The sequence below is a fragment of the Triturus cristatus genome, chromosome 1_2 (genome assembly GCF_964204655.1).
Source record: "Triturus cristatus chromosome 1_2, aTriCri1.1, whole genome shotgun sequence".
NCBI classification, from domain to species: Eukaryota; Metazoa; Chordata; class Amphibia; order Caudata; family Salamandridae; genus Triturus; species Triturus cristatus.
The window spans coordinates 453,621,966-453,636,132 of NC_140580.1; the positions used below are offsets into that span (position 1 = coordinate 453,621,966).

At 42.0% G+C, this 14,167-nt stretch overlaps 1 protein-coding gene across 4 annotated transcripts in view; it reads right to left on the reverse strand.

Annotated features, from left to right (window-relative positions):
• BLNK (B cell linker) overlaps window positions 1–14,167 on the reverse strand; it is a 684,101-nt gene that overhangs the window by 363,812 nt on the left and 306,122 nt on the right. For all 4 annotated transcript variants that reach the window (XM_085606171.1, XM_085606173.1, XM_085606179.1 and 1 more), the window contains one exon: window positions 4,678–4,724. In XM_085606171.1, coding sequence (XP_085462297.1) covers window positions 4,678–4,724 — 47 coding nt within the window. The remainder of the gene's footprint in view (window positions 1–4,677; window positions 4,725–14,167) is intronic.

Sequence of the window (14,167 nt, forward strand, 5' to 3'; positions counted from 1 at the left end):
TGGTCATCATGCACATGCTTTTTGATGCACTGGTGGTGATTTTGCCATTAGCTAATGACAATGCAAAAAGCCAAAAGCTCTGGTTTTTAAAGCTGAAACCTATTGGATTTACCAATGCTTGTTCGTTTGGCTTTGATTGACAAGTACTACACTAGACTCCTGCTGAGATAGTAACTTGATGGCGTATACATGGCTCTGATGTTGAACTGTATGTTGCCTTGGCATGCTTGCATAGTGTCTGTAGCACTGAAATGTAGTGGGCAGGCTGTTAGAAGGTTTTTGGAGACCAGTGATATCCAATCATGTATTCCAGTCTGAAACGGTAAAAAATCTCCGCGAGCATGCAGTGTTCCGCGAACACGCGGAATTGTTTGTTCCACCCATTCACAATGCTTTTATCCTGTTTGCGAAAGCTGTTTGCGTGCTCGGGGGGAAATATCTTGCGAACACGCATTTTGAAAGCGCGAACAAGCAAAAAATTCCACGAAGCCGCGGATCGCACAATTTTTGCCAATTCTGCGTTCGCCGCAGAATGCAAAATTACCCAATTTCTGCAAATTCTGCAAGCGGAACGGAATTTACTGCCCAGGCCTATTTGATTGATAACAATGAGCAATGACAATCTTTAAACTTAAAAGATGCTCACTTCAATCTATAAGTAGACTGGAACTTGATACGCTCTCCATTGTCCTAAAGACTGATGAATCGCTATGTCTACATTCACCTACTTAGTTAGTTCCTTACTCTAAAAATAATTATTTACAGTTCTTTAGAGTGAAGTGACTCAGTATTTAGCCATGTTACTGATCGTCTACCAAAGGAGATCACTTTAGGATGATCCGAGCATTTCGACACTTAATTTGAACGAGGTTTTCCGCACATCTATCACAGAGATTCGTTTTTTAAGAGGACTACAGGAATGCCACCGAAACCACAGTAAAAATGTTGCTGTTGCCGCCCACTTACTCTACTCTTGGAGCTCAGTGCTATCTTAGAGAGCTGATGAGACCTTTGTAATGCAAATGTTCATGCTTGACTATGCGTCTTGTCTTAAAGAGGAAAGTGGTTGGTCGTAAACAAAACCTTGGTAACTTGTGAATTTTGTGGTCTAGACAGGGCTGGCTTAACACATTTTGTATCCGTGCACCCTTCACTCTTAGGGCTAAATAAAAAGTATATACAATGCTTATAGCTGAAGTTGAGTGCCCTACTCCTGAATATGGCCCTGATTGTATGCCTATGGGGAAACTATAACCCAACTTTAATTTTAATGTTTGCAGACTTCTCCTTTACAATATGACTTATAGGAAAAATACATCAATCGACTTTAGGCACTGGCAGTAGGTACTCTGCATTTCAGAGCCTGTATTTTTAGGACCCTCAGAAATTCTTTGTTGCATTTATGCATATAATTAATGGCAGATTCTGTCTCGTACTAAGGGCCTCATTACGATGTCGGTCGAAACCTAAACCGCCCGACTCCTTGTCGGATTCGGTTCCGACCGAATTGTGGTTGGCAGTTCCTCCAGACCGATTATGATGCTTCCAAACATCGTTCAGAAGGACTCCCATTGACTTCAATGGGAGTCTGTGTTTCGACCGACAACACAGGCTCCTACGGGGAAAATGGGCATCTGCGGAAAACCTTGCTCCCTGTCTGGGGCACCCCACGGTACCTGCCACACTGTCAATGGTTGTACAGAGGGGGTCCCTTGGGTACCCCCTCTACCCCAAACTGGAGGAGTCAGGATGAAGGGGGTCCTGCTAGGAGCACCCAAAGTTAGTTTCCGACAACCTTTTCATGTCGAACAAACCAAGTCGGAAATGCTGTCGGAATAAGACATCATAATCGGTCGGTCAGTAATGCTGTCTATTGAGCTGTATGGATCAGCTCAGATTACACAGATTCTCTGAATGCCGGTCCAAACTGATCTGGAATGACCAAAAGGTTCCCCTTCCGACTGCGAGCATCGTAATCAGTGGGTCTGAATTGTTGCCGACCGAGTCGGGCGGATGAATTCCGAGACAGTCTAGGAGAATCCGACTGGCGGTCAGAGGCTTTCCGACTGACATCGTATCAGGCCCTAAGTGTTTATACCTTTTCTTCTGTAATTAATATATTGTGTATTTTTGTATCAGCAAGTCATGGTGTTTTTTATCAGCATATTGCATTAAAATTAAACATTCAATTGATTTATTTTGGAATTTTTGTTTAGTTGCTTTGTTTATATCAGAGCATAAAAAGCAGTGGTTTGCAAAATTTGGGTAATTTTCTATTGTGCACACACCAAATTTCGGGAACATTATGCACAATTTCATGAACGGCAAAAGTGATTGAACTCAGATTTCCAAGAATGTATGAGCACTTTTAAGAATCTTGAATCTTGTACTCCCAAGGATCTACCTCCATTTTTCATCGCCCTCAGCTAACATTGTTGGATCATTTGCATTCAAATCCAAGGATCAGTGGGTTTTGCTGGGATGTAGCATAGGGTCAACTTCTGCAGGTGTATTTATTCCAGAGGTTTCTGTCGATGATGCAAAAGAAATTGAACTTAATCCTAGCTTCATAATGTAGCCATGGGAGAGAATTCAGAACAGCTGCAATGTGGGCTATTTTGCACAGATGAAGGCACATTCTTGCATTGTGATATTGTAGCCTGGCAATGGACATTTTGGGGACACCAGTATACATCAAATACACAGTGCTTAATTTGAGCCGGTGGTTTCCGGTGCTCGGCACCGGCACTTAATTGTCAGCACCAGCTCTACTGACAGGCCACCACATGGTGGCACTCTCTGTGTAATTTTGAGATGAGCACGGCACCTGTGTTTATTAAGTCAAATCACATTGAAAATGATAAATACCAGGCTCTCACACCATTATTATAGTTTTGTGTGGCCTGAAATAGTGTGAATTGTCACAATTGTAGGAGTGCAATGGTGGCGTGTTATGTTGGTTCTGTCATTGGCAGCACTGGCAGTGGCAATGTGTGGTTCAGGCTGTCGTGGCCTTCCAAGAAGGGTCCTGGCACCTAATTTGTTTACAAATTAAGCACTGCAAGTACACCTGGGGCATAATATTGTCCTTTCTCTTGGAATTCCGGCGACCACTAATAGTGTAGAGTCTGATCTTGCAAGGTTATCCCTGGTCTCCATAAAATAAGGAGCATAAAACCTATTCCACATTTGTCTTGATTTTATACTATTTAGCTGAAACATGCTTCCCAATTGAAACCACATCAGCCGATACTTTTAATGACTAACTTGCTATTTTGTGTCACTTCTTAACTCACCTGTATCCTCTTGTAGTTTGTGATGCTACCTAGCATAGCTGTGTTATTCTGCCTTTCAGAATTATTAAATTACTTGCAACCGTTATTGAAGGTATTTAAAAAAGTAGGGTAAGGTATCGAAAGAAGCAGATGTCAACATTTTAAAATACAGCATTTTTAAATTTCCTGAAAACTTTTCTAGGCTATGGGTGCCTTGATAAATAAAATCTGGCATCAGCACTTCTTCAAATTATACACTTTTGTTATGCAGACCCCCCTACAGAGTCAGCCGACAGTATAGCCATGAAACATATCAAAGTTCTCAGCCACTACCAAAGGCCACAGCTTGATATTCTTACCACGGGGTGCAACTGACTGTAAGCAGATACCTAGGCCCTGCCCTCTGGAATTACATGGACCAGTCCTCCTACAGGTCTAGGCCCTTGCTGATCCTGCTCCTGTGCCTCGAGGCACCGCCTCTGCTGCTCCTACGTCTAGGCGCTTGCTGATCCAGCTCCTGCCCCTCGAATCACCCACCTCTGCTGTTCCTATGACTGCACCTTGTGCTTCCCTCTCTCACTCTTGCACCCTTTCTCTCTCTCAGATCTTCCTCCATCCCATGAACGGGAAATACGGACTGAGGAAGTGGTTGCATGTGCTGCTGGTTTTCCAGGTTATTTTGTATCTAGTCCATCAATGAAGAGCCATATAAAATCACTGTGGGGCTAAATATTGAAGATGTTTGTTGACTCTTTGTAGGTTTCCAACCATTATGGGATTTGTCAAACTCACATGAAGTGATCATGGAATTCTATGAAAGTAGTAGGTGTACTTATGTATGCTTACTGCATCATACCCAATCCTGCCTTTTGTCCACAAGGCAGATAATCCACATATGTAAGTGCAATGTACACGTACAGTCACACTGGATTTTTAAAAATGTTTTTCTCCACAGGGAAAGTGTCATTGAAACCATTTATAAATACATACACAATTATTATTTTGTGGGTGTACACAAGAGATTGCATGGCAACTCTGCCGCCCTCCCACAACAGCAATTTTCTCCGCTTTTTCCTTCCAAACAGCTTTTCTCATGGTGAAAAGTTCACTTGATAGATATATTTTGTTGCGATACCTTTTACAATCAATTTCAAAGTTTTAGCCTCGATCTAAAAAATATCTACAAACCAATGTTTCTTATATTTTCCAACAGCTTTTCTACTTTGGAGCTTGTCATCTTTTGATAACCAAGAGATAGTTTTACAAATGCTTCAGAAAGTCTCTATTTAACCCCCAAAAAGCTCCAATTTAATTTGTCTGCCTTTCAAGGAGCTAAATATGAACAATGCACCAAGACAATAAATAGTTTCAAATACGTTGTAAAAAGCATTTGGAGACTTACGGCTGCTGCAATATGTTAAATTTGCTCAGTTCAACCTCTGTCATATTCTGCAAATCAAAAGGAATGTAAAGGTTTTTTAAAATTACAGATATGGTTGCAATATAGTCATAACATATCTTATAAAGCACACGTCACAGACAATTCATGGATTGAAAAGTCCAATTTTACAGTTTTGTTACATTCCCTTCAAATGATTTGGTGCGAAATCCATCTTTACTCAGTTTGCTGGGCACATTTACTAAAGATACGGCTTAACGTTTAGTCTCAGGTTAAAATATCCAATTCTAAAGTTTAAAATAATCTTACAACACAGTTTAGAAACCAAACAAGGTCATTTTCCTGAGACAATGTATGACCGCTAGTTTTATCTAGAGGAACACAAGTCATGGGATTCATTTTATTTGCAAGTATAAGACAGACTTACGCTTACTCATTTATATATAAATGGATTTTCTCAGATAGAGGGTCTGTGCAAGCTATGTATTGGCAGGAGAAAGCAACTGGGGAATCGGTGTTCCATGATGGGAAAAGCATGAACATTTATACACTCTCACAAATTGGCATATTTGCAGGAGCGTCCCTTGCAGGTAAGAACAGCGGGCCGGGATGGGTGGAGAGTCGACAGACAAAGACATTACATTTAAAAAAAGAAAACCACTTACCTTGCGCTCACTGCTTCGCTGAGCGTAAGGTAAGTGGTTTTCTTTTTTTAAATTTAATTTTACCTTGTCCTCGTCTGTCAACTACCACTCCCACCCGTCCCACTGCTCTTACCTGCATGGACCGCTCCTGCATATTTGTGTGTATAAACAAACCATTTTGAAACCTCTTCCCACCGTGGAAATTGTCAGAGATTTACTCGTCAGGGGCAGGAGTAAATCCCTTTGTAGCATGGAAAAGCAAAATAATCTACTCAAAAATTGAGGGGGATGGGATAGGCTGAAGGTTTTGTTTTAAGGAGAATTTTTTTTCCCCAAGAAGAATAAAATCAGCAAGTGGATTTGCACTTGCTCATTTTTTTCCATGAAGGAAAATATATGTGTATATTATTGCCTGGGAAATTGAGTTCTACAGTGTTTCCAGGTATAAACCTGCATATCTGTGACTGGTGCAGGTAACCTAGAAAATGTTTGCAAAATCCTTATATTACTACATTTATAACCATTCCAGGTTCTAAATCTCTGGGCACAGATTTACTTATTTGTTTCAGAATCAGGTTCCCTAGTATATAAAGAGTGCGGCAGTATCAACAAATTGATGACGCCACATTCGCATTTAGAGGCACTGATATGCTCCACTATTCATAACGTGGAATCACATTGCTGCATTCATGTGACATGCAATAGTTGAAGGGAAAATGTAGTGATCTCTATTCACAAAGAAGTTGTAAATCCACACCCACTGATCTACGTTCTCTGATAGGTACAAATTTATGACATCCAAGAACTAAAAAAAATTCGCATAATTTAGCCTAAAAAGCTGCAATTGTCACCAGGTTCTAGGCACACACCTGGAAAACGTTTGTCAATTGTTGTTTGCTACAATGTGGCGTCATTACTGTTGTGTTGATATTCATTACTAGGTGAGAGTCAAGATTGCTCCAAGTTGAATTTATAATGTCATTATAGAACTTTGATGTAGGAACATTCCTGATGTGGGCAGTTAGTGAGAGACGTTGGAAGGGAGAGGAGCAGAGGAGCTTTACCTGTACATTTTTTGTCAGTTCTTAGAATGAAGATAATACAAGTACCTTACTTTGAGGACATTCTCTTGCTAGAAGTGGCGATGCGCTTAACTGGCACGAACTCCTGCATGCCTTACTTACTGTTCGTGGAACTTTTGTGGTTTACGGAGGCCCTTTCATCGACTGCACTCTGTGTGTGTACTTTTGCCTTCAGTCTATTCAGTGCGCTTGCAGTTGAATGTGAGCCTGGAGCTAGACTATTGGTGAGACAGTTTTAATTTCGCTGTCTTCCAGGTCACGAGGTGGTGGGAAGCCATCAATCGACCAGTGTGGGAATGTGTACATCGCGTGACCCTGGAGCTACGTGTGCATGCGTCATTGTTATCTCCCTCGTAAGCGGCTGCTATTTTGAATTGGACTTTGACAGGCTGCGTGCTCATGCTTAACGTGACGTGCCGCCATCTTACATAGTCATTAAGGTGATCCAATCGCTATTTATGCCTCTTGAGTCTTCACCTCTCACGACATACTACCTGTAACTTGATGACATCTTGGAGTGGAACAGACTGAACTGGAGTAAGTGTATCTTGCATATTCATTTTATTATTTATTCCTATCTTTTATCATCTGCAGTTTATTACAAAAGTGTTGGATTCGCCTACTTAGATTGGCTAATTTAAACCCATGCAGTCTTACACCTCCACAACGTTTGATTTTGTCTTTAAGGGATGTATCTATTGAATGGGAAAAATGGCATGAATGGTTCATAAATTATAAATAGCCATATTTGAGGAGGATGATGATTTACTCCGGAAAAGAAAAAAAAATACTGTTATATTGTCTTGGATGGGGAGGTTTGAAATTTTTAAATCGCATGAGAATAAACCAAGATTGCAAAGACAGGAGAGGTTTTTACTAATGCCATGGATGATTTAGAAGCATATTTCAAGCCTACAGTGTGCGGAGGGATAGACAGGTACAAATTGTTTCACAGGAATCCGGGTAAATATGAGCCAATTGAAGATTAAAACTTAGGGGTCCGATTCCGATCACGCTCGGAAGGGATCCGAACGCGATCAGGCCAGAAAAAGTCTGAGCCGTACGAGTGTTTTCTGACCGACTCATACAGCTGTACGAGCGAGCAAGTACGATGCGATAAACGCAAAATCGCTGACCGAATCGAATCCAGGACCAAACCGCTCCATACGTCTTGTCCGTAAGCAAACCGTGCCGTGCAATGGAGGCGATTTCCGACCGAGCAAGTACGATGCACGAATCGTACGGCCGGATCAAGTCGGAGCCTCCGACACTTAAACGCTCCAGGAAGTGAAATTCGGAGGGACGTAGACGGCCCCCCTTCACCCGTAGCCTTACGAGTCAATCACAGGGGAGGACCCAAGGGTCCCCCCTACACCCGCGACAGGGGGCACCCTTTTCCGCAACGTACCTTTTTTGTCAATGGCAGCCTATGTACGCGACATACAACAGGCTCCCTTTGACTTCAATGGGGCTCCGAGCGACCCGTGTCCGTCAGCGCTTAATCGCAACGTACTTGGGCGCTCGGAGACCCGGAGCACGAGTCGGAAATCCCTCCGGATCTGAGCTGCATGGAGGCTTTTCCGACCGAGATCGAAATCGGCCCCAACGTTTTGGCTTTCCAGTTTGGGATTCTGCATGATGAGCTTGTTTGTAACCACGTCTCATGTATGCATCTAACATCAATATTCAGGAAAGCCTATGGGCTAAAGGAGACGCACCATTGCAAGAGGTTACAGATATAGTCAAAAGAGCAGAATGAACTGGAAGATGTGCAAAGGCAATACTTTTGGAGGAAAAGGAAAGTAGAGAGAAGAACTTGGAGACTATTGCCAAAATAAAAGCTGGATCTACTAATGAATCCACGGCTCTACATGAGACAAGGAAGAAACAGGAGGAGACTGGAAGGTCCATTAATAGGAAAAAACGACCTTATAAAATATTGGAAGGGAAGTGCTATAGGTGTGGGAATGTAAAGAGAAACAAGGGCACCCAAGGGGATAGGTCAGGGACCTCGGGAACTAATATGTTACAGGAAACAGTGGTCCCTGAAATTAAACACGTAAGTAATACAATAAATATAGCCTCAATCGGTTCTATATTGCAGCCAGTGTCCAGCCGGACAAAGGCACCTTTAATATACAGAGTATTATGACAATAATCAATTGAAGGTAAGTTAAATCTCAGTGGGATACAAGCCTGTATCCTTCAACTTACATATCGCATTGAAAGCAAAGTGCGAAGAACTACTTAGGCAATTTACATGGGTGTTTCAATCAGTAAATACTTCAGGTAGTGAAACATCTGATACATACAAGGTCACCTTCACAGTAATTTATATACAATAAATGGAGTGTGTAAGGTAGACAACTGTGTCGACGGCGTTTCGATCCTTATAAGGAGGATATCGGATCATCATCAGGACTAATTAAATAAAATTGCCCGTACATAAATGCCTGAATTACATATATGACAAAGAAACGACAATAGAAAAATTTGAAGGAAGAGGGAGACAAAAAATTCCATAAATTAAATCAACAGTGAAGGAAATTATGTTAAAGATATATGTCAGATGCGGATCTCTTGTAAGACAAAAAGACTAAAAGGCTAGCAGTGTACGTCACACCGGAACGGGGTGAATGAAACATGCATTCGTAAATAGCAATTACCAGCCACTGGACATGGTGGTAGGGGGTGCCGTTAGTTACATTTAAAAATATGCAGAAAGTGATGTGGTGCGCCACGTATAATTCAGCAGGACGTTGTAAACAAAGACAATTTGTCAAACATATATCAGGTTATATCAATGACCTTTAAGGAGTCAAGGACCAGCATAGCTGATTCGCGGTGGCGTGGAATACAATTAGAACTATGCATCAAATGATAATGAGCAATCAAAACTAACGTCAATATCATAACCCACGTTTGGAGAGACATAATACAGAAGGACAGTATGCATTACATATAGCTGGTGATAACAATGTTGCTGAAAAGCTGCAGTGTTCTACATGCTCATCGGCGAGTAACGTGGCGAATGTTTAAAATAACGCAATGGTTATTGCGAGGTAACCATTTTGTTCCCACATTTCTGGGATGTTGCGCTTCTCAACCGCTTGTGTGCCGTAATATGCTTAGTCCGGTACCACTTCATCTGTTCATTGCGTTATTTTAAACATTCGCCACGTTACTCGCCGACGAGCATGTAGAACACTGCAGCTTTTCAGCAACATTGTAAGGAAGTTGTAAGGAATGGTAAAATGGTACCCCCTGTGGATCTTCGAGAGATGTTTTGAGAATTTGCCATGAAGGACATTTAGGGACTGCAAAAACCAAGTCCTGGGTAAAACAGTTGTACTGGTGGCCTGTCATGGATATAACCATTGAGGTCTTGGTAGTGGATTGTTTGTTGTGTAATAATTCTGAGAAAATGCAAGCCTTCACGATGCCCGGTAAGAGTGCCTAGTCCAGTAAAGGATAATGACATGCAGAAATGTTTCATTATTATGATAGATTATTTCTCTAAGTGGCCTGAGAATGAAATTGTCTCTAAAGTGTATTCTGAAGAGATTGTGGGTTTTATGGAGTGTTTGTGAGAGAAGGGTTACCAAAAATCGTTTTGAGTGACAATGGACCCGAATTTATCTCTGATGCCTTCAAATCTTTTGAAAAAAGGAATGAGGTTAATCACAGAACTACATCTATGTACCATCCAATGGGTAATGGTGCTGTAGACCATTTTAACCATGTTAGCCTGTGTGAGTGAGAAGGGGAGTTGGAGGAGAGACGTTATGCACATGGTGTGAGCTTACAGGGTGACTCCCTATGCAATGACAGGACACAGTACACTCATGAGCGGAAGGATGGCGGTTACGATGGCTAATTTGGGCTGGATGCCAGAGTCCAGGAAAGTGGATTGGTCATCTGCGGTGGTCAAAGGTAAACTAGTGAAAGCTAAAAATACGTATAAGAAGTATTTCGATAATAATCACAGATGCAATCGGCAAGTCGTAAAGATTGGCGACTGAGTCAAGGTAAAAAAAACAAGTGTGGATGTGAAGGGAGAGAGTAAACTTTCAAAGCCGCTACGGGTGAAGAAGATCTTTTGCAATTTTCTTCTTTTGAGTGATGGTAAGGTGTGGCATGTGAGTCATGTTTCCCTATGCAAAAGTGGGGTGTTGAAGGAGGATATGACTGGAAGGTCAAGATTGAAGATGATTGTGATGTGGGAAAAAATAACCCTAAGAGTGTTGGCAATTGGGTGGATGTAGCAAACGCAAGGAGGTGATGAAGCTTTACAGACACTCACCTCCAGTCACAGATCTGGGTAGAATCCATGATCATTCTTTAGCTCACTTCGCCACCCCAGTTCAAACCCAGCTATATGCAAATCAATCTTGACCCTGTGCCTCATGGCAAAAATCCAGCCCGTTCTGCCAAGCCAAATCTTCTCTGGATCGGAAACAAGCATCCTGGGACCGATTTCGAGGTAACACCCCATATCAGCCAGGCTAGCTGGGATCTAGTAGCAAAGTGAGCAAGGGACCCACGTCTGCGAATACCCTGCCAACTTTTAGCGAACAAGGCAAACACTAGGAGAAGATGGACGGATCGCTGAACCTTTTCAGACACTCACCCCCAGTCACGGATCTGGGTTGAATCCATCATCGTTCTTTAGCTCACTTCACCACCCCAGTTCAGACCTAGATATTTACAAATCAGTCTTCAGCCTGTGCATCATGGGAACAGTCCAGCCCAAACTGCCAAGCCAGGTCTTCCCTAGACCGGAAACAAGCATCCTAGGACCGGTATCGGGGTAACACCCCTCATCAGTCAGGCTAGCTTGAATCCAGTGGCAAAGTGAGCAAGGGACCCATATCTGGGCATACCCTGCCAACTTAGCGTGAACAAAGCAAGCAAAAGGAGATGATGGACAGAGCATTGAAACGTTTCAAACACTCACCCCAAGTCAGAGATCTGGGTTGAATCCATCGTTTTTTAGCTCATTCAGACCCAGCTATCTGCAAATCAGTCTTGACCCTGTGCCGCATGGGAACAGCCCAGCCTGAACTGCCAAGCCAGGTCTTCCCTGGACCAGAAACAAGCATCCTAGGACAGGTTTCAGGGTAACACCCCTCATCAGCCTGGCTAGCTTGAATCAGGTGGCAAAGTGAGCAAGGGACCCATGTCTGGGAATACCCTGCCAACTTAGCGCGAACAAAGTAAACACAAGGAGATGATAGACGGAAAGCTGAAACGTTTCAAACACTCACCCCTAATCAGAGATCTGGGTTGAATCCATTATCGTTCTTGAGCTCACTTTGCCACCCCAGTACAGACCCAGCTATATGCAAATCAGTCTTGACCCTGTACCTGAACAGTCCAGCCCGAACTGCCAAGCCTTCCCAGGTCTGGAAACAAACATCCTGGGACCGATTTTGGGGTAACGCCCCTCATAAGCCAGGCTAGCTGGGTGGATGTGCCTTCATCTTCCTCGGTGCAGTCCGAGGTTGAGATAGATCAGCAGTATGATGATAGTGCTGAGAGTTGAAGGCAAGGGCAAATATGTGGGAGGTTTGGTAGATGTTTAAACAAACTGCTCAGATTCAAGGATTATGAATGTTAATGAGGTTCTTTGTTTATTTGCATGTTCCGTGCCTCTATACATGTATATTTTTGTTCATTCGTGCTGTCATTTTATGTATAGAGTTTTATTGTGTTTTCTCTCTCTTCCCTTCCCTTGTTGTTTAGTATTTATCTTTTTACTTAGGTTATCTACATTTTTGTGTTATTCTGCTTAAAGGTAATATGTTGTTTTTCTTATTTTCATCTTGGGTTTATGATGTCAGCATAGAACTCTGATGTGGGGACATCCCTGATGTGGGCAGTTGGAAACAGGCGTTGGAAAGAGGAGGAGAAGAGGAGCTTTCCTTGTATATTTGTGCCGGGTTTTACAATAAAGATAATACAAGCACCATACTTCGAGGCCATTCAAGGACATTATTTTACAATTACCACAGGCGTAATTGCACATGTCGTACAATCCTGCTGGTGAAATTCCCAAAGGTACAGCTTTTTTGCTATATATTTCTCACATGTAAAATATTTTTCGCTGTGGAGAAATCCCTTTCCCTACATGCTGAGTGGTTTTAGTGGTGTTCTCTGCTTCTTTCCAGCTTGATCGGGCAGGAGTAAATCCTTGCCGATTTCCAGTTTTCAAAGATGAGCTTGAGAAAACACAAAAAATCTTTATTTTGTGGTGGTTCACAATCTTTTCTGGGAAACTTTATCTTAGAGTGCCCACTCCCAAGTCCTTGAGTGATGCTCACTCACACTCAATATTATTTCACTGTGAGGCAATATTGTGAAAACACCCTCAAAGTCATTTGTCACTACTGCAATGCCTATCTCCCCCATAAGATAACAGTGAGATTACCTTATTACATTTTATAGGTGTAATATTCAATTAGGAACAGATAAACCCTTCAAGTCTTGTGTCTCTGGAATCACAATTTAAAATCCAAACGTATTGTGAAGTCGTATTTTAAATTACAGTTCTGAAAATGCCACTTTTAGAAAGTTGTATAAACTAAACAGGGTTGGGTCCATAATCAGTAAGGCTGGTCCCCTTAGAACTCAACAAACCTCACAAATGACAGTACTGACACACTTTCACACATTCACTTCAATTCATGACCACACACTTTAATTATTATGATCCCCATTTATTTAATCATTTTTGAAAATACTTAAAAAAATATCTAATTGAAGAAATTACAAGCAATGTTTTGGTTTTTACATATACAAAACAAACATAATCAAAAAACATATGACGCAATTTTTTGATGTGCATCATCAATACAAAACAATACATATAAAACAAAAATGTACAACTAGACAATACAACACAATTGAAATTTCGATTCAAAGAATTTACTAAGCCCAAGTTCTGACTTTTTACACGCCCATAAGGAACTTGGAATTGATGGAGTATCTAATCTTATCCTGTCCAAACGAAAAAAATATCGATTTTTTTTTCCATTTGGACATAACAAGATGAGATACTCCGTCAATGGTACCCAATTGGAAATCTAGTGTTGAAAAGGATTATTCTGAAAAATTTTATGTTCTTCGAATTTAGACATGTACAACATGGCTAGCTCTGGTGCAAAAGAACAGCCCATGGCGGCCCCTTTATCTGGAAGAAAAAGTATTTGCCAAATTTAAAATAATTATTTTTTAGTGCAAATCTGGCTAAGTCCATGATGACCTTTGTGGGAACCTGATGTGGTCTAGGTCTAGAGTCTAAAAAAGATTCTATGCATCCCTGAGGAGAACCGACAAATCTCCTTGACTGAGCGGCATATCCCTGAGCACAACTGACACATCGCTGCTGTTGCTTGGTATTGACTCAGCGAAAAAGACTTGCATCACTGCTGCCTCCCACATCTGGGACCGGCACATCACCTTCAGAACCGCTGATGCGTGATGCTGTTCCTGTGCAAGCTTCTTGCATCCCTCGTCGACTGCAGCTTCAAGGACGACAACGAACCCTCTGCATGGCAGATTCATCGCTCAATGGAACTGGCTCATCGCTTTGGCTCCTCATCGCTTTGGCTCTGTCTTGCATCCTCAACACTAGACTTCACATTGCATGCCACGTCAACAGGATCCTTGATGTCGGCGCATCAGGACCTCGCACCGAAGCCTTGGCATTGCCTTTGCTGGGTGACGCATCTTCGAAGTGGATTCATACAATGCTTGCTAGCAGGA